This window comes from Alexandromys fortis, unplaced genomic scaffold (assembly GCF_014885135.2).
Source record: "Alexandromys fortis isolate MF-2015 unplaced genomic scaffold, M_Fortis_MF-2015_v1.1 scaffold_136, whole genome shotgun sequence".
NCBI lineage: Eukaryota > Metazoa > Chordata > Mammalia > Rodentia > Cricetidae > Alexandromys > Alexandromys fortis.
Window position 1 is genome coordinate 864,674 of NW_026068024.1, and position 25,759 is coordinate 890,432.

The 25,759-nt window shown below is 42.9% G+C and overlaps 2 protein-coding genes across 8 annotated transcripts in view; one reads left to right on the plus strand and one right to left on the minus strand.

Moving 5' to 3' along the window:
- Nucleotides 1–964: 964 nt before the first annotated feature.
- Morn2 (MORN repeat containing 2) lies at nucleotides 965–7,503 on the minus strand. 3 transcript variants are annotated; one of them, XM_050163506.1, is made up of 5 exons: nucleotides 7,390–7,503; nucleotides 4,686–4,739; nucleotides 4,212–4,318; nucleotides 2,710–2,846; nucleotides 965–1,166 (listed from the first exon to the last, which is right to left on the minus strand). In XM_050163506.1, the coding sequence occupies exons 4-5, from the start codon at nucleotides 2,844–2,846 to the stop codon at nucleotides 1,064–1,066; spliced, it is 240 nt and encodes a 79-aa protein (XP_050019463.1). In that variant the 5' UTR covers nucleotides 4,212–4,318; nucleotides 4,686–4,739; nucleotides 7,390–7,503; the 3' UTR covers nucleotides 965–1,063. The 3 variants fall into 3 exon arrangements, with proteins under 3 accessions (XP_050019463.1, XP_050019465.1, XP_050019462.1); XM_050163508.1 differs by having other exon boundaries at nucleotides 4,212–4,341; XM_050163505.1 differs by lacking the exon at nucleotides 4,686–4,739 and having other exon boundaries at nucleotides 7,390–7,501.
- Nucleotides 7,504–7,559: 56 nt separating this feature from the next.
- The window catches only part of Dhx57 (DExH-box helicase 57), a 57,330-nt gene continuing 39,130 nt past the window's right edge, over nucleotides 7,560–25,759 (plus strand). Inside the window, exons 1-7 of one of the 5 annotated variants that reach the window (XM_050163479.1) lie at nucleotides 7,560–7,673; nucleotides 13,537–13,760; nucleotides 17,259–17,417; nucleotides 19,536–19,736; nucleotides 20,025–20,860; nucleotides 22,492–22,667; nucleotides 25,164–25,285. In XM_050163479.1, the coding sequence (XP_050019436.1) occupies nucleotides 13,543–13,760; nucleotides 17,259–17,417; nucleotides 19,536–19,736; nucleotides 20,025–20,860; nucleotides 22,492–22,667; nucleotides 25,164–25,285 (1,712 nt within the window). In that variant the 5' untranslated portion in view covers nucleotides 7,560–7,673; nucleotides 13,537–13,542. Of the gene's footprint in view, nucleotides 7,854–7,905; nucleotides 7,997–13,536; nucleotides 13,761–17,258; nucleotides 17,418–17,830; nucleotides 17,929–19,535; nucleotides 19,737–20,024; nucleotides 20,861–22,491; nucleotides 22,668–25,163; nucleotides 25,286–25,759 lie in introns of those variants that run through there. The other 4 variants (XM_050163481.1, XM_050163478.1, XM_050163480.1 and 1 more) reach the window with 4 other exon arrangements.

The window sequence follows — 25,759 nt, forward strand, 5'->3', positions numbered from 1 at the left end:
TAAGAAAACTCATGAAAACTGATTTTCTTCTGAAATAGCCTTGAGAGCACAAACTGAGGGGAGGGGCTGACAAAATCTGAGGTACAGAGTTAGAAATTGACTTAAGCACAGTCTGAAGAGCACTTCTCCACTTTTTAAAAATGCATAAACTTGGGCTGGAGAGATGGCTCGGCGGTTTATGAACATTGGCTGTTCTTCCAGAGGACCTGGGTTCAATTCCCAACACCCACATGGCAGCTCACAACTGTCTGTAATTCTAGTTCTAGGGGATCCAACCCCCTCACACAGAGTATATACAGGTAAAACACCAGTGTGCAATCAATCAATCAATAAATTTTTAAAAAAATGTATAAACTTTGATTTGATTCACACAACTTATTTAAAAGTTATTTGCTAATAAAAACAAAATTGAAGAGTTGGGTTGCTAGTTCAATAGGCAAGGCAAGCCTGAGGACCTCAGATTCACTGCCCATACATAGTTGCATCTGCCTGTTACACCAGTGCTAGTTGGGGATGCTGTATATAGAGTCGGGATGATCATGGGGGCTCATTGGCCAGCCAATCTAACAGAAACTGCAGGTTCCAGGTTCAGTGAGAGATACTGTCTCAAAATGAGGCAAAAAAAAAGTTAGGTATAGTGGCAAATGCCTTTAATCCCAGAACTCATGGGGAATGGGGGTGGGGGGGGGGCAAGTGGATCTCTGTGAGTTTGAGGCTAGCCTCAATCAGTCAGGGTTATATAATGAGAGCCTGTCTCAAAAAAAAAAATTTTTTTTTAGGTGATAAGTGGTTGAAAGTCATTTTGACATCACCTTCTGACTTCCACATACAACTGCATGGACAAATACTCACACATGAGCACACACACATACACATATATTCACACACATACACAGGAACACACACATGAGCACACACACATACACACACAAATTCAAAAAAGCATAAGTGAGTAACGGTTTTATTGGTAAACTTAGCGGGGTGCAGGTAATTTCAGGTGACTAGCTGCTTTGCCTACAAGGGAGTTGCAGTGGCCGTATCGGCACTAGCCCAGTCAGCATGTCTACATGTAGAGCTTCAGTCTCAGGCCAGGAGCAGCTGTGAAGTGAAAGTTGCCACTCCACTGAAGGCCTTGGATGTCCGTGTACTCGCCCTCACCTTCTACCCTGCAGAAGTGACAGGTGAGCGTGCTTGTTAACTAGGACTGGTCACTTACACTGCAGACCCACTGTCTGGCCTATATACTACACAGCCTGTCTAAGGCATTTTACCTTTCTGCTTCCGATTTCTATTGAGAACCAGTGCCCTGCGTCCATACACTAGGAAAACACACGACTTCAAACCAACACTGTCTCTATGTACGTTTTGGTGCTCATGGTTTCAGAGTCAGATAAACTAACTTTACAAAAGCAAACAATCACCTCAAACTTGAAAATACACACTACAATTTTGCTATCTGGCTCAACCCAAACATTCATTTATTTAACATTTATTTATTTATGCATTATCAGCTCTGTTCGAAGTGCTGTGCGTGGGTGCTGTTCTTTGGGCCCCACAAGAGGGGTGAAAACACACTCATGTATCCCACGCATTGCCGTTTCTCTCTTTATCAGTATCAGTGGAAGCAGTTTCTGTGTCCTTGTTAGAAACCTGGAGTCCTAAGAGGAGAATACCATTCTGTCCCTTTAGAAATATATCCATGCTGACTTCATAACGATTAGGTAGCATTTTCATTTCTAGACATATGAAAGAGATACTTAATAAACAAACTTTATTTTCCTTTTGAGACACGAGACAGTCTCGTGTAGCCCAGGTTGGCCTCAAACTCTCCATAGAGTCATGGCTGACACTGAACTTCTGAGCCTCAACTCTCAGGTTTCAGGATTACAGGCATGTGCTACCATGCCTGATTTTATATGGTGCTGGGGTTTGAACCTAAAGCTTCATGCATGCTACACAAGCCTCTATCACTAAGCTGCGCCCCCACCCAGTAAGGAACTTTCCAGTGGCATGGTATTAAGATTAAGTTTATAAATCTATACCTATGTCTCATTTCGGTTTTTTTCTGCTCAGAAATGACAGCAATTTAACATTGTCTAATTTTGCTTACACTTTAAAATTAGCATAATAAAAATGCTCACACACATCAGGTCAGAATGAAATAAATCATCATGAAATTAGCCACAGGCCTGCTTTTTTTACAAATACAAATTGAGATACTTTAAGTAAAAATTATTCACTTAAATAATTTTGGGTTAAATTTGTTTAAGAATCATACATTGCTCACATGGTCTACACTAACAGAGACCACAGAGGCTGTGTTAAAAGTTTAATAATCAAAGCCAGGCAGTAGTGGTGCACACCTTTAATCCTAGCATTTGGGAGGCAGACGTAGTTAGATCTCAGTGAGTTTGAAGCCAGCCTAGTCTACAGAGTAAGTTCTGGTACAGCCAGGGCTGCGCAGATAAATCCTGTCTGGAAGGGGTAAGGGTGGGAGGTGGCTAATAAACTTTACAAAACCAATATTCCGTTTTTATAATTTTCACAGCTTCCCCTCTTACATTTCCCAACCACCAAGATAACTCAACCTTTTGTGGAGATCAAATATGTCACAAAGATTATTCAACATTAGTTAATAAATACACTACTTAACAAGCACAACTAAAGAGAATCTTTTAGAATTGTATTGTTCTTAAATTTTAAGGTTACCTGTTTTCATTGAAATTTCCAGTGTACTTTGCCCCAGTTGGGAATGTGTAAGTCCCCAGTCCGTGAAACATATTGTTCTTAAATTGTCCTTCATACACGGCTCCTGAAAAATGCTCAAGTCTCCCAAAGCCATTCATCTGTTTGTAAGAAAGGAGACACTCAGACACCAGCCTTCACTACACACACCAGCCTACCAGTAACACTGTTCCCAGACACCAGCCTTCACTACACACACCAGCCTACCAGTAACACTGTTGCCATCATTTTCATGTCACCCCTGTAGACGCTTTACCATGATTCTTCCCCTGTTCTTTCTGAGAAGCCTACTGACTCAGATGTTCTGGATCTGGGGGTATCTGGACATATGGGGAACCAAGGTGATGATAACCAGGATCCTCAAGATACCTAAGTACATCATAACTCTTAAAGAGCAACTGGTGTTGTCACTTCAGAACAGTTCACAGTAGTTGTTAAGAATGAATTTGATTGGGCAGTGGTGGTGCACACCTTTAATCCCAGCATTCGGGAGGCAGAGGCAGGCGGATCTCTGTGAGTTCAAGGAGATAAATACATATAATAATTTTAATAGTATAAAATTTAATATATAATACATATAATATTTTTAAAGGTGAATTTATATTCAAGTAGAGCTGGGTACACATTCCTACTTTATCACTTACCATCTGTACAAAAAAACCTGAGTCTGATTTGTCTCATCTATTAAAAAAAAAAAGTATTGGGGCTGGAGAGATGGCTCAGAGGTTAAGAGCACTGGCTGCTCTTCCAGACGACCTGCGTTCAATTCCCAGCAACCACATGGTGGCTCACAACCATCTGTACTGAGATCTGGCGCCCTGCTCTGGCGTGCGGGCATATATCGAGGCAGAATGTTGTATACATAATAAATAAATAAACCTTTAAAATAAATAAATAAATAAATACTGGGGCTGGAGAGATGGCTCAGTGGTTAAGAGCATTGGCTGCTCTTCCAGACGACCTGAGTTCAATTCCCAGCAACCACATAGTGGCTCACAACTACCTGTAATGAGATGTGGTGCCCTCTTCTGGTCTGCAGGGACACATACAAGTGGAACACTGTATACATAATGAATAAATAAATAAATAAATAAATAGTATCAATAGGACCCATTTTATAAAGTTGTTAAAGTTAAATGGAAAAAAATAATGTGTTTGGCTTTACTCAATGAATGGGAGCTGAGAAAGATAATATTAGCTCTCTTCATGAGCGTAATATTATGTATAGAGTAACAGATGCTAAGTAAAACCATTTATCTTCACTATAGAGTCTAGTGTACACACAGGTCTCACTACATAGCCCAGGAACCTGAGGTCCTCATCCTCGGCCCCCTACGTGATGCCATTACAGCTGTGAGATGCTAGCTAGCTTTAATAATGCATCTTTGACCAAGAATGAACCGCTTAGAATCACTTCACCCACGGGATTGTTTCTCCACTAGCAGAGTGAAAGGTGATCACAATACCTTGTCATCTTTCCAGCTCCCCGTGTAGACAATCCCGTCAGGAGTGGTGTGGATGCCTGTCCCGTTTCTCTCGTAGATCCCGGAAGGTGTTCTCGTACAGTCACCATCTAATGAGGAAAGGAGCCTGCGGCTTTGAAGTGGGGGCGTGGACTAGGTCCATGTAACAGCCACATAGAAGCCTATCCACCACTGCCCCCAACCCATGTGCGGGTTTCCTTTGGTCTTTGGTTTTCCGGCTTCATAGGACTAAAACTAAGGAGTCAGAACGGAGGACAGATTCCACGTGGTTCTAAGGCATCCTGTCTAGATGTAACAGTTTTGATTTAAATGTCTATACGTCTATTGGGATGTCTGCTATTCCCTTTAAGTGAGGTAATATGCCAATAATAGTTTTATAAAATGAGTGAGTCTTGTTTTCAAAATCCTAAACTATGGAATTTTCTGTATGAAAAAGTAATTAAAATGCATGCTCACCATACTTGTCGCCATTTGGAAATATAAACTTGATCTTATATACTTCTGAAGATGCTTTAAGAGATTGAAGAAAACAAAGGTAAATTTAAGTATTTTAATGTCACAAAACTTATAATGCGTGCTTTCAGCATTATTCAGGTAAAATCTCTTCACGTGGGTGCAAGCACCTCCTGACCGGCATTTCCATTGTCTGGTGTGAGGTCCTGAGAAAATAAATAATTTTGCCTAGATGATCTATTTTTATTTACTTCTTAAAACTTTATTAGTATAAAATTCATTTTTTGGTGGGGACAGGATCTCCCCAATGTAGCCAGTTAGTGGCTTGGAACTCACTAAGTAGACCCTGTCTTGAAAAAATTGTTTTTGTTTTATGTGTATGGGTGTTTTGCCTGAATGTATGTGTGAGCATCGCATCTCTGCCTGGTGCCCTCAGAAGTCAGAAGAGAGCAAAAGATCCCCTGGAAGCAGAGTTACAGATGGTTGTGAGCCACCACGTAGGTCCTAGGAACTGAACTCAGGTCCTCTGCAAGAGCAACAAGTGCTCTTAAGCACTGAACCATCTCTCCTACCCCAAATACTATTACTATTGTATTGTTAGGAATATGGCCTTGGGATTGATAACCATAGCCCCTCAGGATAGAAAGAGTTGGGATCTTGCTCCAAAGCCACAGCTCCCCCAAGGCCCTGAACCCTGGTCATTACCATCTCTGCAAAGCATATTCTCAGTTTTGGAGAAGGAGCTATGTTTTTTCTTTATACATCAGAGCCTCGGGGGGAGGAGGGGAGTTCCCAGGGTTCCGGCCCTAGACTATTACTGGCTCTGCCAAGCATACCCCTGGTAACAAAGAGCTGTGTTCTTTCTCCACACATCAGGGCTTAGGAGAAAGCCTTGGGTCAGCCCAGCTCTCAAATGGAAACAGAGATTCAATCAAAGTATGAAGTTGTGAAAGCACAGAGACACAGAACCGCTCTGAGTGCTTAACAATGCTTATCGGAGTTCCAGATCTGTTTGTGGTGCCCACAGGAGCTGTGCTGTGCTCCCTGAAGCAGGCGTGGCCTCTATGGCTAACAAACTACCACTCAGTCTGGAGCTGGACACAGAATACAGTGGTCCCTGCTCCGGCATTAGACTTCCTAGATTCCATCTTTCCTAGATTCCTAGATTTCTCTGGCCTACGGCAAATGGCTCACAGCTCAGTCACCTCATCCTTACACTAAGTGGCTGAGCCTATATAAGCCATGAAGGCTAGTGTCTAACTGTAGACACCACCTGTTGGTACTCTGTCGCCCTCGCTCAGATGCGGCCTCTCTCCCAAAGTCTTTATTCTTCTCACCCCTAAGCTCCTCTAGTCTCAGAACTCAGCGTCCTCTTGAAACCTTTGTGTCTGGTCTCTGATGACCGCAACTAAAAGAGCAACCATGGAGCAGTTACATCTCTCTCCCATCCCACCACCCTGCTCAGTATTGAGTACTAACAGAAAATGCCTAGTTAGGGGGTGAATGGCCTTTGAGGCACAACCAGTAAGCACCTGCTAAGCAGGACGCTACTAAACAGAACCCATCATACAAGAAACTGAGTAAGTCCTCAACCGCTCTTCAAATGTCCATCCATGTCTTGTGAAGTTTTATGAATTCGGTCTTGTACAATCTTATTTGGGGGAAATTTTTCCTTTTTTTTTGTTTGTTTGTTTGCTTTTAATAATGGTTTTTGGCTGATATTCATGAGAGAGCAGTGCCTTTTACTGGGCCACCACTGAAAGAAAATCCTGTACTAGAGCACAGGGCTTTACAGAGCTTTCTCACGCCCTCTGCTGGAAGTCTGCGGGAATCGAGTCTCAGACGCCTTTTGCGTCCTCTAGAGTTACCGATGTGGGGCAGCGATGTAGCATACTTCTGTGAATGTAAAAATATCTTAGCCCTGCTTTATGAGATGCAATAGTAGCTTTGCAAAGATGGTTGTAACGATATTACTCAGGATGTTTTCTTTCCAGATGATTGAGAGACTAATAAAAAATAAAAATATGGTGCCGGCACCGCAGCAGTCACAAACCTGTGCTGTTTTCTGGTTGTTCGGTGGGTTTTGTTTGTTTGTTCTGTTTTTAAGGTGTTTTGTTCAGATGACTGCGGGTTCTGGAAAAATCGTTGTTATTATCGATGCATAACATACTGCTATTATTGGTGTATATATATATGTTTGTATAAGGATATATATACACATATAATTTGAATTTTTCAAACTTTAGCAGTGCTTTCAACTTGGGGGGGTACCCCATTTTACCGGTGTTGAGTTGGCATTGTGCAGAAATCAGCAGCCATATTAGTCTAGAAACATTAAGCTTAATTTCTTTTCCATCTATACAGGGGTCACTTCAGTGTATTAAATATGTAAGGTTTAATCTATCTATGTGCGTTTGATTGCAGAAACTAATAAAGTATCTGTAAATAAAGGGGTGACGTTTCCACTTTCAAGGCTCTGGATTAAGTGAGCTAGCAAGGAACCGCTGTGATTGCTACGGTCTGGCACCGTAAAGGAAACATAGAGTGAACCAACGACAGACTCGGAGGCCCACGCCACGTCTCCGGATTCCCAGAGGCCGGGCTGTCGGAGGCGCTGCACCACAGTGTGGACGCGGCGGCTGGCTCCGGGTCCATCGCTCCAGATAAAGGCGCCCTTCCCCAGCGGCCTCGGAGGAAGTGCACTCACTTGACGGAGCCGTTTCGGACAGACTGTCGCGACTCTGCGATTCCCCCTGGCTCGCCAGCTCTGCAGCCTCCGAGCGAGCTGGGCGCTAGGACAGAGCGGGGCTCGGTTGCTGGGGCGACCGGGCAAACTCTCACCCGGAAGCAGACACGCAAGGAGCCAATCAGAAGGCGCTTGGGCGGGGCGGCTGCTGCGGGTGAGGTCCGAGAAGGGAGGCCGAGCCCAGCTCGGACCCCGACCCAGGGTGCCGCCTCCTGAGTGCCGCGGCCGGCGACGCTACGAGCCAGGTACGGCCTGACGTGGCGTGTGCGGGCCGTGCGGGGTCTGGGTTGCCAGGCCCACCTGCCGCCTCCACTCCAGTGATCACATCCGAGGACCATCCTGCCCCGATGTGTCCCTGCCCGTCAACCCCGGGCCAGTGAAGCAGAACCGGCAGGATCCCAGAGACCCCGGGACCTGCAGCCCAGGTTGTGACGCCCGAGGCTCCGAACAGGGTTGGATTGGAGGGGCTCCAGCCCCATATCCTGTCTGTGGCTCCGTGGCGACCCGAGGGACTATTTGGGGAAAGGGTTGGAGATGTATGTTGAAGAAAGAAACCTTGCATGACTAGGTATCTGAATGGAGCCGGGTGATGCATAGTAGTCGGAGATTTGCCTGGGAGGCAAGTGGAGTGGGTTCAGTTTTCATCACCCCAGCTTGGTGATGCTGACTGTACGTGGGAGCCAAACTTGGGTGTGAAACAAAGGATCCTTTTAAGAGCCAAACTTAGGTCCAGTGTCTATGGTAGAGAAAGATTAAATCTTCCCAGACTAGATAGATAGTGGATTACACAACCTCATTTGTATTCTATAGAAAACGTCTGGTAATGTGGTATCGGATGCCACTATAATCAGTAAATCTTGGCTCAGATTTTTGTGAGAAAAATCACAGCTCAAGTTGAAAATGGAACCTTTTGTGTGTTGGTGTGAGGCAACTTGTTTTACATGAGTACGGAATCTTTTTGCCGTTTTCTCACCATTACTTAGTGTATGAATTGAACCAGACTGCGTGGTTTGGATGATGAGATGTTTGATGTGTATATGTATTCCTTTCTTCCTCAATTAAAAAAAAGACATGCAATTATTCATATGTACAGCATTACAAAATTCAATTCGTGTCCTTTTAGTGACCTGTTAAGCGTTTAATGCCCATATGTTTTCGTGAGCATATGTGAATATACCACTGTCTGTAGAGAACTTGTAGTTAGACTTAAGACATTCTTACTTGGGAGGAATCTGGAGTTAGAGAGAAATTAAAATAATTGAGTTTTAATATCCTCCTCCCCCGACTCTTTGTAGCCCTGGCTGTCCTAGAACTCACTCTGTAAATGAGGCTGACCTGGAACTCAAAGATTCATCTGCCTCTGCTTCCAGAGTACTGGGACTAAAGGCATGTGTCACCACTGCCCAGCGAGTTTTAAATTGTAAATTTCAAGGGCAGTATTTGTTTTGTTTCTGTATTTATGTGTTTGGGCATGTGGGGGTCCTACCCGCCATGGAGAAACTCTTCAGAACTAGCTGATGAACGACTCACTATGAAGCTGCCATTCATAGGAAAACTAACCAATCTTGGGTTCAAATCCCAAACCACTATCTTTATCTAACTTTCACACTCCAGCTGATACTGTTGCTAACCTAAATCAGGCTGGAATCAGGCACCACTGCTAAGGCGAGAGGATATAGTAAAGGAGATAAACTTTTATCGGAAAGACTATCTTGAAAGTGTGACTCAAATGCTTGCATAGCATTCCACCGAGGCCGGATTACCCTCTTACCTGTACATTTTTTTGTGCTGTTAACCCAAACCAGAAACAATGCTTATTTCTTAGAAGTTAGCATCCTTTCCTGCCACAAAGTCTCCCTGCCACAGACACCTTTGCGCTGCCCTGCCCCTCCTATCTACAGCCAATGGAGTTCCGGTGTAAACAGCTTATGCTTCCTCCCCCAGTTTTTAAATCATTGCATGTTTCCCCTGCTCATCTGGATAACTATACTCATTTCCTAACGGAGGTCGTGGTTTTTCTTCATATATACCCTGCCTTACCCTGACATCCAGCCCCAGGGCCTCTGATTGATGTTCTAGATTTGAAACCTTTGCCTCTGTCATTGCTGCTACTCGGAACATTCTTTTCCCAGACATTTCATGGCTCGCTCTCTCCATTTGTTCATGTATTAGGTGGAGAGGCATCCATCAATACTCTGTAATAGCCTCCGTTGGTTTTTTTCTAATTTTATGCTTTTTGAAATTGTAATTTCATCACCCTTCATCCTTTTCCTCCCTCCAGCCCCTCTTTGTACCTCCCTTGCTGTCTCTTAAATTCATGACTTTTTATTTTATTGTTGTTAGGTGCGTACATATGCTTTATGTATATGTATATATACACACGCACACACATACACACACACACATATATATATATTCCTAAATGAGTAAATACAACCTTCTCAGTCCATATAATAATATTACTTGCGTGCATATGACCTCAAAGCTGACCACTTGGTTTTGAATAACCAGTTGGGGGGCTCTTCCCTGAGGAAAACCATTTCCCCCACTCTCAGTTTTCCCAGTTGCATGTACTTCCTTGTACAGGGTCGAGGCCTGTGAGCTTTCATCTTTCTGTGTTAGCATGTCTGTCTTACTGTGTTAGCATGTCTGTCTTCCTGTGTTAGCATGTCCATTGGTGTTGTTATTGTTAGGTCTTATCTAGGCAGCCATATTGATGAAACTTCATGGGTGTAGCCTCTGGCTTTTCTAGGAGACACAATCTCACGGCAAAGTTCCTGTTCCTCTTGTTCTTTCAGTCTTTCTGGCCTTGCACAATGAGCCCTGAATCTAAGGAGCAGGAATTGTGTTACAGGTGTACTGGCTGGGACTGTGCACTGCATAATCTCTTGTTCTTTTTTTTTATGTTTTTTTTTTTATTAAAAATTTCTGCCTCCTCCCTGCTTCCGCCCCCCCCAATCTCTTGTTCTTTGTATTTCAAATCAATTGTAATTTTCTGTAATGGTTTTGTCTGTTGCAAAAAGAGGTCTCTTTGATAAGGGGGTGAGAACTTTTAGATTTCAGAGCTCATAGTAAAGAGAAAGAAGGCAGAAAGGGACCAGAGTCTGACCTCAACAGATGAGACTGTTCATTTCAAACAACAAAGGACAGACACTCTCCTACAGGAAAGAGGTATCTGTGAGAAGGAAAGGGACTGCTTGAAATTTAAATAGAGACTTGGGGGTGAGGAAGTTAATGCAGCTTCAGGGGGGCTATATGTGAGTTCACATCCTTCTGGTATTATCTCCTCAATGGTGACAACCTATCTTGGGAGACTGGCTGTCTCAGCAAAAAATTTCCTTCCTGTGGCTCATCAATAATGGTTTGAGCAAGGCCAGCTGTAACCTCATAGTAAATCTGTGTTTACAACCAAGGCAGTCTGTCAAGAGCTACACTTACCTATGAGTATATTTTAAATGTAGTTAGAAAGTATGTTAATTTAGTTAAGGGATAGTTGTAGATTCCTGTCTAAGATTCATGACTTCACTGACCCTGGTAATTGGCTAAGTTTCCAGTATCAGACATGATTTCCCCTTTGTTGATCAGGCTTTAACTCCAATCAGAGAGCTGTTGGTTACCACCAAGGTATGCATGCCACTATTGCCTCATAGCGTTATTGTGCCTTGCTGATTGTTGTGTTTCATAGATGTTGAAGCTGGGTAAGACTATTTGCTTCTCATAGAAGCTTGCATGGTTCTTTCTGGAACCATGAAAGCTAGTCCTCAAGGAGGAAGCTTTCAGTCAGATCCAGCTCAGCTCCTCTGGGCACTGTGTCTGAAGTGCATGGCGTCTTCAGCAGCAGGGCACCTTCCACCTCCAGAGAGCAACCATTTCTTTGTTGCTGTAGTTTAGATATTATTTGTCCCCTCAAAAACTTGTGTTGAGCTGGCAGTGGTGGCACATGTCTTTAATCCCAGCACTCAGGAGGCAGAGGCAGGCAGATGTCTGTGAGTTCAAGGCCAACTTGGTCTACCAGAGAGAGATCCAGGACAGCCAGGGAGGGTTACATAGAGAAACTCTGTCTCAAAACAAATAAACAAACAAAATACTCATGTTGAAATTGATTACCAGTATTAGGTAATTGAAAGAGATTGATACCTCAGGGGAAAGAAATCATTCTCATGAAATAGTTAATTATAAAGCAAAGCAATTCTTCTTATTTTGCCTCTTCCTTAAGCCTTCTTGCCTCTCTTCTCTTCTGCCCTGCCAAGACCTATTACAAGGCTCTTGACTGTCATCTGCCGAGATGCATTGTGTTTTGGACTTCCTAACCCTCAGAACTGTGAGCCCAAATTAAACCTTTATTCTTTGTAAATTACTCAATCTTAGGTATTCTGTTATAGCAGAGGAAAACAGACTTAGTTGATTATCCGTTTATTATCTACCATACCCTCCAGAAAGTAATCTTCACAAGGCATGAATTTTGTTTTAGCTGTTAAATCCCCAAGATCTGGCACATAAATGTTACTTGTATTTGTAGGATAGACAGATTAATGAGTGAATCCTCATTCTCACAGAAATTATGCATTCACACCCCAGTACATGTCTAACTCCTGCTTCCTGTGAGATACTACATATCCTCGAGGTACAGTGGCAGTCAAAGTAGGCAGAGTTGCTGCCTCCAAAGAGCTTTCTAGTTGTAGGAGAGGAAGGCAAACACTCTATACATACATAAAACATTAATTAAAAATGCCAAGAGATCTGGTTTTAATTTCCATATATTTGTGAGTTGACCAGTTTGTGCCTGTTTTAGTTATTAATTTCATTTTATTTTAGTGGCAGAGCATGTTTTGTATTATTTCTATCTTCTAAAAATGTATTAAGATAGGCCGGGTGGTGGTGGCCCACGCCTTTAATCCTAGCACTTGGGAGGCAGAGGCAGGCAGATCTCTGTGTGAGGACAGCCTGGTCTACAGAGTTAGTTCTAGGACAGCCAATGCTACACAAAGAAACCCTGTCTTAAAAAAAAATGTATTGCGGTAGCCGCCTTTAATTCCAGCACTCAGGGAGCAGAAGCGGGCAGATTGAGTTTGAGGCCAGTCTCATCTGCAAAATGAGTTCAGGACAGCTAGAGCTACACAGAGAAATCCTGTCTCAGAGAGAGGGAGAGAGAAAGAGCTCTTTCCTTGTTGCTCCTCAACTGTTCTACCATCATGGGAAGTGGGTGCTACTGTTACTGAATATCTATTTCTCCATTTCTTATAGTTGTTGCCTTGTGAATTTGGTGCTTTATTGTTAGGTACAAATATGCTTATAATTGTTATATCTTCCTTATCATTATGTTGTGTCTTTTTTATTCCAAGTAACATTTTTTTTGTTCTAAAGTCTATTTCATCTGATATTCACATAGTTCTTCTTCCTTTCCTGTAATTTTTTGTTGGTACATAATATATCTGGAACATAAATTCTCATATATTTAACTCATCTTTTTCATCCTTTTGTTTGTATCTTTGACTTTATGGTTCCTTCCTTTAAAAAAAAAAAAAAGAATGAGCCTGACGATCTTTTGACTGGATTATTTATTCCATTCACATTTACTGTTATAATTGAGATAATGGGAGTTATGTCTATCATAACATTCTCGTTGTTGTTGACTATGTCTTGTATCTGTACCTTTGTTTCTACTTTACTCTGTCCTGCTTTCTTTTTTAATTAGTCATTAAATATGTCCTACTGTATTTTTGATGATTTCTCTATAGTCTATTGTATACATCTTTTTATTTTGTATTGTTTCTGAGACAGGGTTTCTCTGTGTAGCCCTGGCTGTCTTGGAACTCACTAGGTAGACCAGACCAGCCTCAAACTCAGAGATCCCCAAATGCTGGGATTAAAGGCATGTCTGTGTGTTTAACTTCCTCCATGTGTCTCTGATGTACATTCTTGGTCAGAGAAATTTGCTAAATATTAGTCCTAAGGTACATGTATTTGTTTAAAAAAAAATTATGTGAAGCAATTTAACCATTCTGCCCCTAACCTCACCCATGTAAAATGTTTATTTCTTTAAAGCAGTTTTATCCACTACTATATTTATGTGGTTTATGGTTTCTATATTCATTTTTTGTCTTTCAGGTGAAAATGAGTTCTTCCATAAGAAGAAAAGGCAAGCCAGGCAAAGGGGATGGAAAGGGATCTTCTAGAGGAGGAAGAGGAGGCAGGGGTCACGCGAATAAATCTCACGGGGGCGGCTGTGGCGGTGGTGGTGGCGGCGGTGGCGGCGGTAGAAAGGCCTCAAGCAGGATTTGGGATGATGGTGATGACTTCTGTGTCTTCACTGAATCAAAGCACCCACCCAGGTCATTGTGCATTTCCTACATCCTATGTGTGTGGTGTTTGCATGTGTGTTGTGGTGTGCATGTGAAGATCAAAGGACATCTCGTGGGAGCTGGGTCTTTCCTTCTACCATGTGGGTCCTAGGTGTTAGGAATATTATACTAGGGATCAAACGCTGCTCGTCAGACTTGGTCACGGGCACCTTTACCCAGTGGAGCATTTTGCCAGCCTTTTGTTGTACTTTTGGAATGTTCAGATACAGAAACAGTTTCGATCCCTAATATGTAGTACAGCCAAGAAGGGGGTTGGAATGAGTAATTCTGGTCCAGTTAATTCTCTTCTGAATTTCTGTAGCCCCTCTTTTTATAACTTTTTGTTTTTTGGTTTGGTTTTTTTTTTTTTTTTTTTTTTGAGACAGGGTTTCTCTTTGTAGCCCTGACTGTCCTGGAACTAGGTCAGTCTGTAGACCAGGCTGGTCTTGAACTCACAGAGATTCACCTGCCTCTGCCTTCTGAGTGCTGGGATTAAAGGTATGCACCACTGCCGCCTGGCTTTCTTATAACCTTTTTAAAGCATAGTGGTAAATCACAATTTTTTTTAAGTAGGTTAAATTCTGACCGACCTTAACTACGTTATAACACTGGACTGAATGTAATGTTACCATTCATTGAGTTAAATGTTTATAGAAGAGTAAGCACTAGAAGAGCTAAAAGTACAGCAAAGTTTAAAATCTTAAGCATTCTGTAGACTGCCAGGCGGTGGTAGTGTACCCTTTTAATCCCAGCACTCGGGAGGCAGAGGCAGGCGGATCTCTGTGAGTTTGAGGCCAGCCTGGTCTACAGAGCAAGTTCCAGGAAAGCCAGAGCTACACAGAGAAACCTTGTCTAAGAAAACAAACGAATAAACAACAAGTAAATGTGCCTAATATAAGTATAAAATTCCCATTGACTCCTAAACTGTACTAAGTTGTATATGGGATTCTTAGAAGTGGACAGACTCCATTAGAGCCACCACACACATAAACATATTCACAGGAATTGCTCGTCTGAATATTAGTAAGAAAGGAGTATAAGTGAATGCAAGATTTGATGATATCATAAGCCATGCATACTTTTAACCTAAGTGAATTCAACTGTATGCATTCAGAAAAGAAGAAAAAGAGAAACAAATTGAAGTTAAGTTGCTTAAACCAGCTACCAGATCAATTGCTGCAATGAGTCTGTGATTGTAGGATTTTAAACATATGTTCTTCATACATGTTACTAAAATAGCTCAATTGTCACTTGTCTCCCCAGAGAATCTACATGTTTTTCCATTCTCGAAAGAAAGAAAGGAAGGAAGGAAGGAAGGAAGGAAGGAAGGAAGGAAGAAAGAAAGAAAGAAAGAAAGAAAGAAAGAAAGAAAGAAAGAAAGAAAGAGAAAAGAAAAAACAGAGCTGGGCAGTAGTATTTAATCCCAGCACTCAAGAGGCAGAGGCAAGTGGATCTCTGTGAGTTTGAGGTCAGCCTGGTCTACAGACCCTGTCTCAAAAACAAAATAAAATAAAAGTTATTTGAGACATTATAAACATATTAAGAACAATATATCTCTCAAATAATGGCATATGAAGGAGTAATTGTAATTTCTTTTTCTGGGATGGTGGTAGACGAGGTTGCACTGTAGCCCAGGCTAGCCTAGAGCTCACAGCGGTTCTTCATTCCCTCAGCTTCTACTGGGATGAGCCATAAGTCACTGGCTTTTTCAGAGTAATTTCAAAGTCTGTTTTCACCTTACCTGCTAGCTCAAGACCTAACGTCTGAGTGCAATGCAGATCTTTTTTTTCAAAGTTCATACACGATAGGTCTTAGAGTGTTAAATGTTCAGATATTCACAGCCATTTACCAAGTGCCTTCTTTGTTCTGGGTAATGTTTTACAGACTAGAATTGTAGCAATAAGTAAAACATTGTCCTCTCCATAAAAGAGAGAAGGGCCGTGAGCGTGGCGGAGGCAGTAAGTGCCATGAGGAGCAGTGAAGGAAGCAATGTGTGCAGTGTCATAGTTGTTTCCTCTGCGGGGACCACCCATTCCCAAACAAATGCTCAGGGACTTATTCTTACAAACGCCTGGCCTTAGCTTTCTAGCCAGTTTTTCCAACTGAAGTTATCCCTATTCTCTTTAACTACAGTTTCCTCTGGGCTTTTTACCTTTCCTTAGTCTGTGTATCTTTTTTCCCTTCTCTTTTCTTCTCTCTCAAGCCTAGACTTCTCTTCCTATTTATTCTCTCTGCCTGCCAGCCCCACCTATGCCTCTCTCCTGCCTAACTCTTGGCTGTTCAGCTGTTCAGGTATTTTAGACAGGCAAAGTAACACAGCTTTACAGAGTTACACAACTGCAACCTAAAAGAATGCAGCACATCTTTGTATCATTAAACAAGTATTGCACAGCATAAACAGATGTAACACATCTTCAACTAATATTCCACAGCAGAGTAATGTGTGGATAAAACACCAGAACTGAGTTGCTGTCGTGTTGAAGCTCTCTAAAAGGTATCATTTGAACAAGGACAAGAAGAGAGGTGAAGGGCAAGCAATGAGCCTGTCTGAGAGAAACATTCAAGGCAGAGGAGCTGGAGCAACTTGGAAGGCCCTGGGCCAGGGCTGCACTTAGAAGGCTGGGGAATGCAGAGAAGCCATGGGCCAGGGCAGTCAACAGAGAAGCTCTACTGTAGTGGCCCGGGGTCATTAGTGCGGTTTGGGCTTTTGCTTTGGGTAACATAGAAAACCACAGAGAGGTTGAAAAGGGGGTGTGTAACATTTCAGTCACTCTGGCCACACTTTAGTATATGGCTTTCTGACACCAGGGAGATTGGATCTTTTCCTTGGGGCCATTTGAGCCCCATGCAAGGTAAGGTGAGATAAATAAGAATTAAGTGGGAATAACTGCTGGATGAGTCACTGGAGGAGATGGGGAGTTTGGGACATAGTGTCCAAATGGAAGGATAGACTCTAAGATCAAGGATGGAGACAGCACAGTGGACCACACCGCTGTCCCAGCACGAGGGAGGCAGAGGCAGGCCAGAGGATCAGCCCAGGTGTCCATGGCTACATAGCTAGTTGACCCCAGCCTTTGCCACCAGACCTGTCTGAAAAGCAAACAAACAGGAAGAGGGTAAAGTATAGGGATGTGTGGATAAGTGTCTGTGAGGTAAGAGCATGTAACCCCCCTCCACCCCAAAAAAAAACACAAATTCTGAAGAAATGATGAGACAAATACAGGTGATGAGGATTTCTGTAAGGTAGTAGATTGCACTCTTAAAAATGTCAGTCAGAGAACAGGCTGAGAACTTTGCAGACTGAAGGAGTTTGGGGAAAATCCAGTAGATACTGTAGAAAAATGCATTCTCCACGTTTGACGCCATCTGCTGTCCGTGTGAGTGTGTGTGTGTGTGTGTGTGTGTGTGTGTCCATGTGAGTGTGTGAGTATGTAGGAACTTGAATGAGTGTATCAAAGTTTTGCTCATGAACGTGTAATTTTAACTCAGGCCCAATGACAATAACAAAAGCAAAGCAGAGCCGCGGCCTAAGTGGAAGCCCAGAGCCAAAGTGCCTCTCCAGACACTGCACATGACGTCAGAGAATCAGGAGAAGGTGAAAGCCCTTCTGAGAGACCTGCAGGAACAGGATGTGGACGTGGGATCTGAGTAAAGTATCTTATTTGAGTACATTTTATACTGAGAACACATTGACAGTGCAGACGCCTGTTCAGCTTTGGGTGCTGGATCAGTGTGGAGTGGTTCTTCCTAATGCTGTGACCCTTTAAAACAGTTCCTCATGTTGTAGCGACCCCCAACCATAAAATTATTCCATCACAACTTCATAACTGTAACTTTGCTGCTGTTATGATTTGCAGAATGTCTGATATGCTGACATGCAGCAGTTTGTGACCCCACAGAACTGCTGCTGTAAGCCTACGCAACTGTACACTTTCAGTGTGCTTTAGCTGAAAGTGAGGCCAAAGAAATAGCAGAGCAATTTACCCAGCGGCAGTTTTAGAGCGAGTATGTCTCGCCCCACCCTGAGCAGTAACACAGATTGCCTCGGTTTTTTTCTCCAGGCCCTTGCTAATATGGGTTGTTGGTGCTTTGTTGAAAACATTCCAACTAAAAACCTGTGTGAGCAAGTAGGAGACTTGTTCTAAGAGCAAATATTGAGGTAGGTTCTTGCTAACGCAGCCCAGCTTCAGACTCATTGCAGTCCTCCTGCCTCAGCTTTCCCACCCACCAACCCCCAGTAAGAGAAGTTGTTGTTGTTGTTCTTTTCTTATGGATATGGCTGGTGTGCCTGCGGTTGTCTAGCACAACTGCAGGACTGGTACCAGAAAAGTCCAGAAGGGTCAGAGTCCTTAGAACTAGAGTCACAGACAATCGTGAGCTGCCCTGTGGGTGCTGGAAGTTCCTAGATCAAGCTTTAATATTGTACCTTCTGCCCAAGCGAAAGAGCTTTCACTATACTGAAATCTTTTGTTTTGTTTTGGTTTGGTTTGGTTTTGAGAACAGTTTTTCTGTGTAGCTTTGGAGCCTGTCCTAGAACTCACTCTGTAGACGAGGCTTGTCTTGAACTCACAGAGATAACCTGCCTCCGCTTCCTCTGCCACCATTACCCAGCTCATTCTGAGATCTTAGCTGCCTCCTCTCTAACTCTGCATTTTAACTGCTCTGTGTGTTACATCATCAGTTGAAGAGGTTTGCTCATTTTTTTTATGCTTGCTAGAAATCATGAGTGGTTTGCCTAGGCTCTTTCCTGAGCAGTTCAATAAATAAATAAATCCTTTGATAGAACTAGTGAGGGCCAGTCAGGAGTAGAAATGTTTTGTCAGCCAGGCGCTGGTGGCTCACGCCTTTATTCCCAGCACTCGGGAAGCAGAGGCAGGCAGATCTCTGTGAGTTCGAGGCCAGCCTAGTCTACAAGAGCTAGTTCTAGAATAGGCTCCAAAGCTACAGAGAAACCCTGTCGAGAGAGAGAGACAGAGACAGAGAGAGACAGAGAGAGAGACAGAGAGAGAGAGAGAATGTTCTGTCTTCTTCAAGAGTTTTGTTTGTCTCAGACCTCAGACCTAGGAAAAAGATAGGGATAGTATCTCCGAATAAGTAGAGCAAGAGATGGCTTCTGTGGATAAGAGTGCAGGCTCTGTGTTGGCGTGTGGTCGATAGAATTAACCAGACTAGCTTTATTATAAAATATTCAGCTTTAATAAAGGTAAGAAAAGGGGGGACTTACAAAGCCAGAGTTCCCGCAAAGCACAGGAAAAACAGAGGAGGCGGGAAGCACACCGCAAGATTTTATAAGTAAATATTAGCCTAAGGGGATCACGCCCTACAAACAAGGTGATTGGCTGGGGCTTCCCCTTCAGCTCTGGGCTTAGAAATCTAGGGTGAAAATCTTGTTGATCCTTTCTGGGTAACCTTAGTTACTAATCCTCTCTGAGGTTCAATTAATCATTGGAAAAATGGGGACTCCAGTAATATATAGCAGGGTTATTGAGACGCTCCGTAGAATTTGTTTCTATAGACAGCTTTACCTAGGCTTGATGGCGTGTGTTTACCTAGGAACGACTCTTCCCCTGATGGCATGTGTATACCTAGGAACTACTATCCCCACGACAGAAAGTAGTGGCTCGCTACCAGATTAAGTTAGCAACTGGAGAGCAATCGGGTTCCCTGTCCTTGGCTCCGTGAATTCAGTTCTTAGACCCTTGCAGAACTTTTCTCTGATCTAAGTAGACATTAACATCTAACTTGTGAAAATGCCCCATTCTCTAGAAAAGAGATCTCTGGGGAGGAGGAAGAGGAGGAGGAGGAAGAGGAGGAGCCAGAATGTGATGACGAGCAGTGTTGGCCGGCTGGACAAGAGCCTGCCTTTATTCCTGACCCCATTGCTTGGGAATATATTGGCCCAGAAGAAGTAGAGTCTCCTGTTCCAGAACTTACAGTCTCACCGTTTGCAGTGCAAAAACTTTCCAGGTAACCGCTTTTATCATTTACGGATGCTGGGAGAAGTCAAACCAGCTACATCATGTTATAAACCTGAGTACCTTTCTGTGATGTCCTGTCGTGGTGCCAGCAGAGCCCAATATGACTAAAATTGTCTTTTAGGATGGAAGGATTAGTGTCATCAAAGATGCTTTTTCAAAGTACAGACTGTAGCTGTCCACAGTTATGACTTCATATGTGTGTATTTAAGTGAATTCCACTTTGGTGTTGTAATAAGACTTCCTACATGACATTTTTGTCATGTTTTGCCCTCACCAGGTATGGTTTCAACACTGAACACTGTCATTTGGCCCTGAGGGTTTGTGATGGAGATCTGGGGGCAGCGCTAGAGCATCTGCTGGACCAGTGTTTTTCGGAGAAATTTGGAGAGAGGATGAGACTGTCCGAGGCAGCTACTCGTATAAGCTTGCATGAGTGTGTGGAGCAGAGACAGGAGGAGGCGCTCGCTCTCAGGTCAATCTGTGGAGAAAAGTTTATAGAAAGAATTCAGCACAGAGTCTGGACCATTGGACTGGAACTAGAGTACTTGACAAATAAATTCTGTAAGTCCAAGCAGAAGGGAGGTGCCAACAGTGTGCGGGACACTTCACCTGAGACCTGTAGATTTTACCTTAAAGGAAACTGTAAATTTGGATCAAAATGCAAATTCAAACATGAAGTGCCCCCAAATCAAATCATTGGGAGAGCAGAGAGAATCGTAGATGATTCTCATCTTAACGCTGACGACGATACAGCTTTTCTCTATGAGCTTGAGATTCGCTTTTCTGAAGACCACAAGTATCCCTCCCAAGCTCCCCTTGTGGCATTCTATTCCACCAATGAGAACCTACCTCTGGCTTGTCGTTTACATATTTCTGAGTTCCTTTATGGCAAGGCCTTGGAGTTCGCAAAGACCTCAGAACCTGCTGTGTATTCTCTGATGACCCTCTTAGAAGAAGAATCTGAGATTGTCAAGTTACTGACAAACACTCGTCACAAGTACAGCGATCCTCCTGTGAACTCCTCTCTGGACCCTTCTGAGACCAAGCCAGTTAAGCCTGCCTACCGCAGACCAGTGGTTCCAAGCCCTTTTCTTTCCAATCAAGTTCCAGAAGGTATGTAAATGTTGATGAGGACAGGACAAGTTCAGCATTCAGAATGACAAGTTTAAAAGTAAAACATGAGGCTAGATGAGGGTCACTGACTGGTCGCTGCCGTACCCTTCATTGTGAATCCAGCTGTGTCACTTTGTTGAGCACCCTAGAGAGAAAGGCTGGGCTGATGGATAAGTTTATTGTCACTGTGTAGAGAATGACGACCTGGATGATGAGCAGAGCTGGGAAAGGTCTGCCTTGTTCCTGACTCTGTAGACTGAGCTCAGACAGTCTCAGTTAACTGGGTTTCATATGTTTACTTTTTATAGATGGTATCCATTCCTTCCTGTTTTTTATTATTCTAGGCTAGTAAAAACAATTGATCAAAATGCTGTTTTTATGAATCTTTAAGTATAAATATATATGTAGGCCACTGGCTCTGTCTACTCTGTCACGAAGATTCTTACACCGTGAGCTCCTCTTCGGCGTTCATTAAAGAATTTACTTTCATTTGTTATTGTCCGGGAAAGTGCAACTTCCCATGGTTCATAAGAGTTTCATGGCTAGGGGTAGAGATGCAGCTCAGCAGCAGGGAGTCTACCTGGCTTGCCTGAGGTCCTAGGTTTGAGCAGCAGCACTGTGAGAAGGAAAACAGAGCTTCCTGGTAAATGTCTAAGTAGAGAGCATGCTGGGTAGTTAGCTAGGTGGACTTCTCAGCCCCTGCCTCGCTCCTGAACAGCAGCTTCTATATATCGTATTCACGTGTCCCTGGGGAATGGCAAATTTTATGTCATGGGAGGTTTTTTGATTTATTTGTTTTTGGTGGCCCTGGGGTCTGAACCTCTGGCTTTTCTCGTGGCGGGCAAGCACCCATTCCTAATCCAGCTTTTCAGAACCATTACTGAGATGTAATTTATATACCATAAAACTCATGTACTTAAAGGATATCATTCAGTATTTTTTTATGTTTTAGAGTTGCACAATTATAACCACTACCTTTTACCTTGAAATAGACCTGTTTTCATTAGTCCCATATCAGTCTATGCCTACGTAAGCATTTCATAGAAATGGAATCGTATGATAGGAAGCTTTTGGAAGAGGGGTTCTTTCACTTCGCATAATGTTTTCAAAGCACGTTCATGCCGTAGTATGTATTCATTCCATTTTGTTGTTGAGGGAGATTTCATTACATGGATATACCACATTTTGTGGATCAGGGGATCATTTAATAGACATGTGGGTCATTTTATACTATTGAATTTGGGGGACACTTGCAAGTAGCTAAAACATTCTTTGTTAATTCCTTGAATTGAAAGCTTTGTTTTTGGTACACGCCTTTAATCCCAGCACTTGGGAGGCAGAGGCATATGGATATCTGAGTTTGATGCTAGCCTGGTCTACAGAGTGAGTTCCAGGGCTACCTGAAGAAACCGTGTCTCAAACCTCCCCTGCCAAACAAAGCTTTGTTGTTACTTTGGTTTATTAGCACCATTTGTTCTAGGAGAGTAGAAGTTTGGAATGAATAGACTTGTTTTATTCAAGCTTCAGCACTTGCTTTGTCTCATAATTCTGTAGTTGTTACTTTGTTAGCAAGTTTCTTCCTCTCCTAAAGGAAGGACTAACTCAAAATGTCTTTTTCTTCTCCATTCAAGCGGAAAGATTATCAGAACTGGAGGAGGATGCAGATGAGGGTGAAAGTCCTACACCAATAGTGGAGAATGAAAGCTATGTGAACCTTAAGAAAAAGAGTTACAAAAAATATGAGTGGCCTGCAAAGTCAGTATATGCTGAAAACAGTAGGATCTGCAAGCAGTTCCGGCTGAAACAGGTACTATACAAGGGCCAGCACCACCTCCCTCAAGTCTGGATGCAGCGATTGAGATGCTTTGGCCACCCTTCCTCCCAGCTTCTGGTTCTCTCTGGTGGTTATAAAACTCCTTCTCTCACCCCTTCCAGCCTCCAGCCAGCCAGCCATTTTTTCCTTTTCTCTGCCGTGCCCCCCCCACACTCCCCTAGCCCCTCCATCCCTGATGAGACTGGGTTTCTATGTAAAGCCCTCGCTGTCCTGGAACTCACTCTGTAGACCAGGCTGCCTTGAACTCACAGAGATCCGCCTGCCTCTGCCTCCTGAGTGCTGGGATTAAAGGTGAGCACCACCACCACTTGGCTGGGTTTGTTTGTTTTGGCCTTTAGAACAAAATCTTGCTATATATCACAGGAATGAGCCACCACCACCTCACCATCACCCCGAGTGGACAGACTTTACTACATGCTACTGCAACTTTATTACATGCTACTGCAGATTTACTACATGCTACTGCAACTTTACTACATGCTACTGCAGATTTAGGTACATGTGCTAGGTGCATTGAGAACACTCCTCAGCTGGCGAATATCAAATGCTGTGTGTATACCAAATTGTCTCAGAATCTTTGGTGCAATAGCTAATTTAACATTTGGAGGGAATATTAATACTGTGATTTACATTAGAAAATCCATGTTTAAGAGAAGGGGAAAAGACTCATATGCCATTTTGTAGACTCACGATAAATAACGTCCCTGAGGTCACATAGATAGTAAGTGGTAACAGAGATTCAAGCCCGCTGTCTCTAAAGGCTGTGCTGTTTTCACATTGACATGAAGATTGTTTTAAAAGAAACCGTAAGTAAATTGGGGGACCCAGTTGGATGTAAGGCAACAGTTAGTTATTGAATTTGTGGATTAGATTAACTGATGATGTCTGAGGACCCTTCTGTGATTTTTTATATTTTTATATATTATCAAGTATTTACTATAATGCCAATAGATCATAAAAATGTATATAATAATACCGTAAAGAAAACAATAGGAAACCAGACAGTGGTGATGCTTGCCTTTAACCCCAGCACTCAGGAGGCAGAAGCAGATAGATTTCTGTGAGTTCAACCAGGACAAACTCCAAAGCTACAGAGAAACCCTGTCAAGAAAAACCAAAAAAAGAAAGGAAGAAAGAAAGAAAGAAAGAAAGAAAGAAAGAAAGAAAGAAAGAAGAAAGAAAGAAAGAAAGAAAGAAAGAAAGAAAGAAAGAAAGAGATAGGAACAAGAAAAGTGTGCCTTTGCATGATGCAGGAAATGATAATAGTATAATTCTATATTGTTCCAGAATATAATAAATTATTTTTTCATTTAAAATTTATTTTAGTTTTAAAGAATATTATTATTTATTCATTTGTGTTATATCTATGTGAGTTTATGTGCACCACATGTGTGCAGGTCAGGTACCTTCATAGATCAGAAGAGGGCATTGAATCTCTGGAGCTAGGCTTAACTGATGGTTATGAGCCACTTGATGTGGGTGCTGGGACTTGAACTCTCACCCTCTGAAAGAGCAATACAGGCTCCTAACCACTGAACTGTCTCTCCAACTCTATTTTATTTTTAGTTGACACAGACATACTTGTATGGCATTTTAGTGCATGTATATGTATGATTAGTGCTTGTATTATCTGTCACCTTAGACATTTATCAATTCTTTGGGAACATTAAAAAAATCCTTATATAGCAATTTTGATATATGCAAAAAACAAAAAACATTATTTTTAAAGACAGGGTCTCTAGCCCATGCTGGCCAGAACTTACTGTGTAGCACAGAATGGCTTTGTTTTCCCACTTCAGCCTGAGCTGTGCTAGAGAACATTAGAAGTTTCCCTCCTAGCCAACCCTGTACTTACTAACTGTCCACCCTCCGTCTTCTCTTCCCCCATAGGATTAGCATACAATGCAGTGTTCGGAGTACTGACCTATAGTGTGAAACTGATTTCTGTAGTTATGGTGAACGGCCAAACAGAAAGCCTTGGCAATTGCTCCTATGTTGATATGGTGTAGAGCTACGCTGTCTACTGCAGCAGCTCCTAACCAGCTTTGGCCTCTTACACTTACTCATTAAGATAAGTTCGGTGCCCCAGAAGAGCTTCCTGCATGTCAAGGGCCAGTAGCTCCATGTGGCCAGAGTTACTGTATTGGACAGTGCGTGTGTGGACACACAGGCTTTATTGCAGTGTTGACAGAAATATTCCCACTGGGAAGGATCAGATAAGCGCTAAGCAAGAGAAGCTTATGCCTTTCAGTTTATTTAGATGGGAAGATGGTTGTGATTCCACTGTGGGCTCAGCAGCCAGCCTGCTAACCAAAGTCCCCTGCATTCAGGCTGCCGTGTCTGAGCCATGAGAGCGAACTGCTAAAGAGGAAGCAGGAGGGGTGCAGCTCGCTGTGGGGCGCTGAGTGGAGTTCTGTGAAAGGCGACCACACGTGACTCAACCGCTGCCTTCTCCTTGACTTTTATTAGATGTCCAGACAGTTCTACTCAATTCTGCAAGAGAGACGAACACTGCCTGCTTGGGAAGAAAGAGAAACAATTCTTAAACTGTTGAGCAAGCACCAAGTGGTTGTCATAAGTGGTATGACTGGGTAAGAACGTGCTTTACTTCCAACGCGGCTTTAGTGCACGTTGCACAGGGACACTGGCACCGTAACCAGATCAGCGTAGAAACAGCTGTGGTGATGCTGTCCGCACGTTTGTTCTCGCTGTCAGGTATTAAATGACACCCGTGTAGGCGGTTGTCAGGCAGCTTCTGTAGTCTCAGGGCCACACTCCAACGTTCATCTTGTAGGTGTGCGCCTCTGCCTCGGGAGCCCTTTGCTGACGCAGGGCCCGTTGTGAAGTCAGAGGCTTGAAAGCACACGCCTTCTGCGTTTACCCTACTTTCCTTAAAGTTCCTTGTTTTGTTTTGTTTTGTTCTTTTTAGCGACAACGTAAGTAACATTTTTTTTTTCCTGTTCCATACTCTCACTGGAAAGAAGCCTGCTTGTCCTGGGCAACTCTCGGGCTTAATTGGTTTTTTATTCAGGGTTGTACAAAGAATTATTCTATTTGTGCTGAGA

What these genes read in the sequence shown, in the direction of transcription:
- Morn2 (XM_050163506.1), bottom strand. Translation starts at nt 2,846, where the DNA reads ATGAATGGCTTTGGGAGACTTGAGCATTTTTCAGGAGCCGTGTATGAA. An exon ending in GGAAATTTCAATGAAAACAG is followed by an intron (nt 1,167 to 2,709) that starts GTAACCTTAAAA and finishes TCACTTCTGCAG; the next exon opens with GGTAGAAGGTGAGGGCGAGT.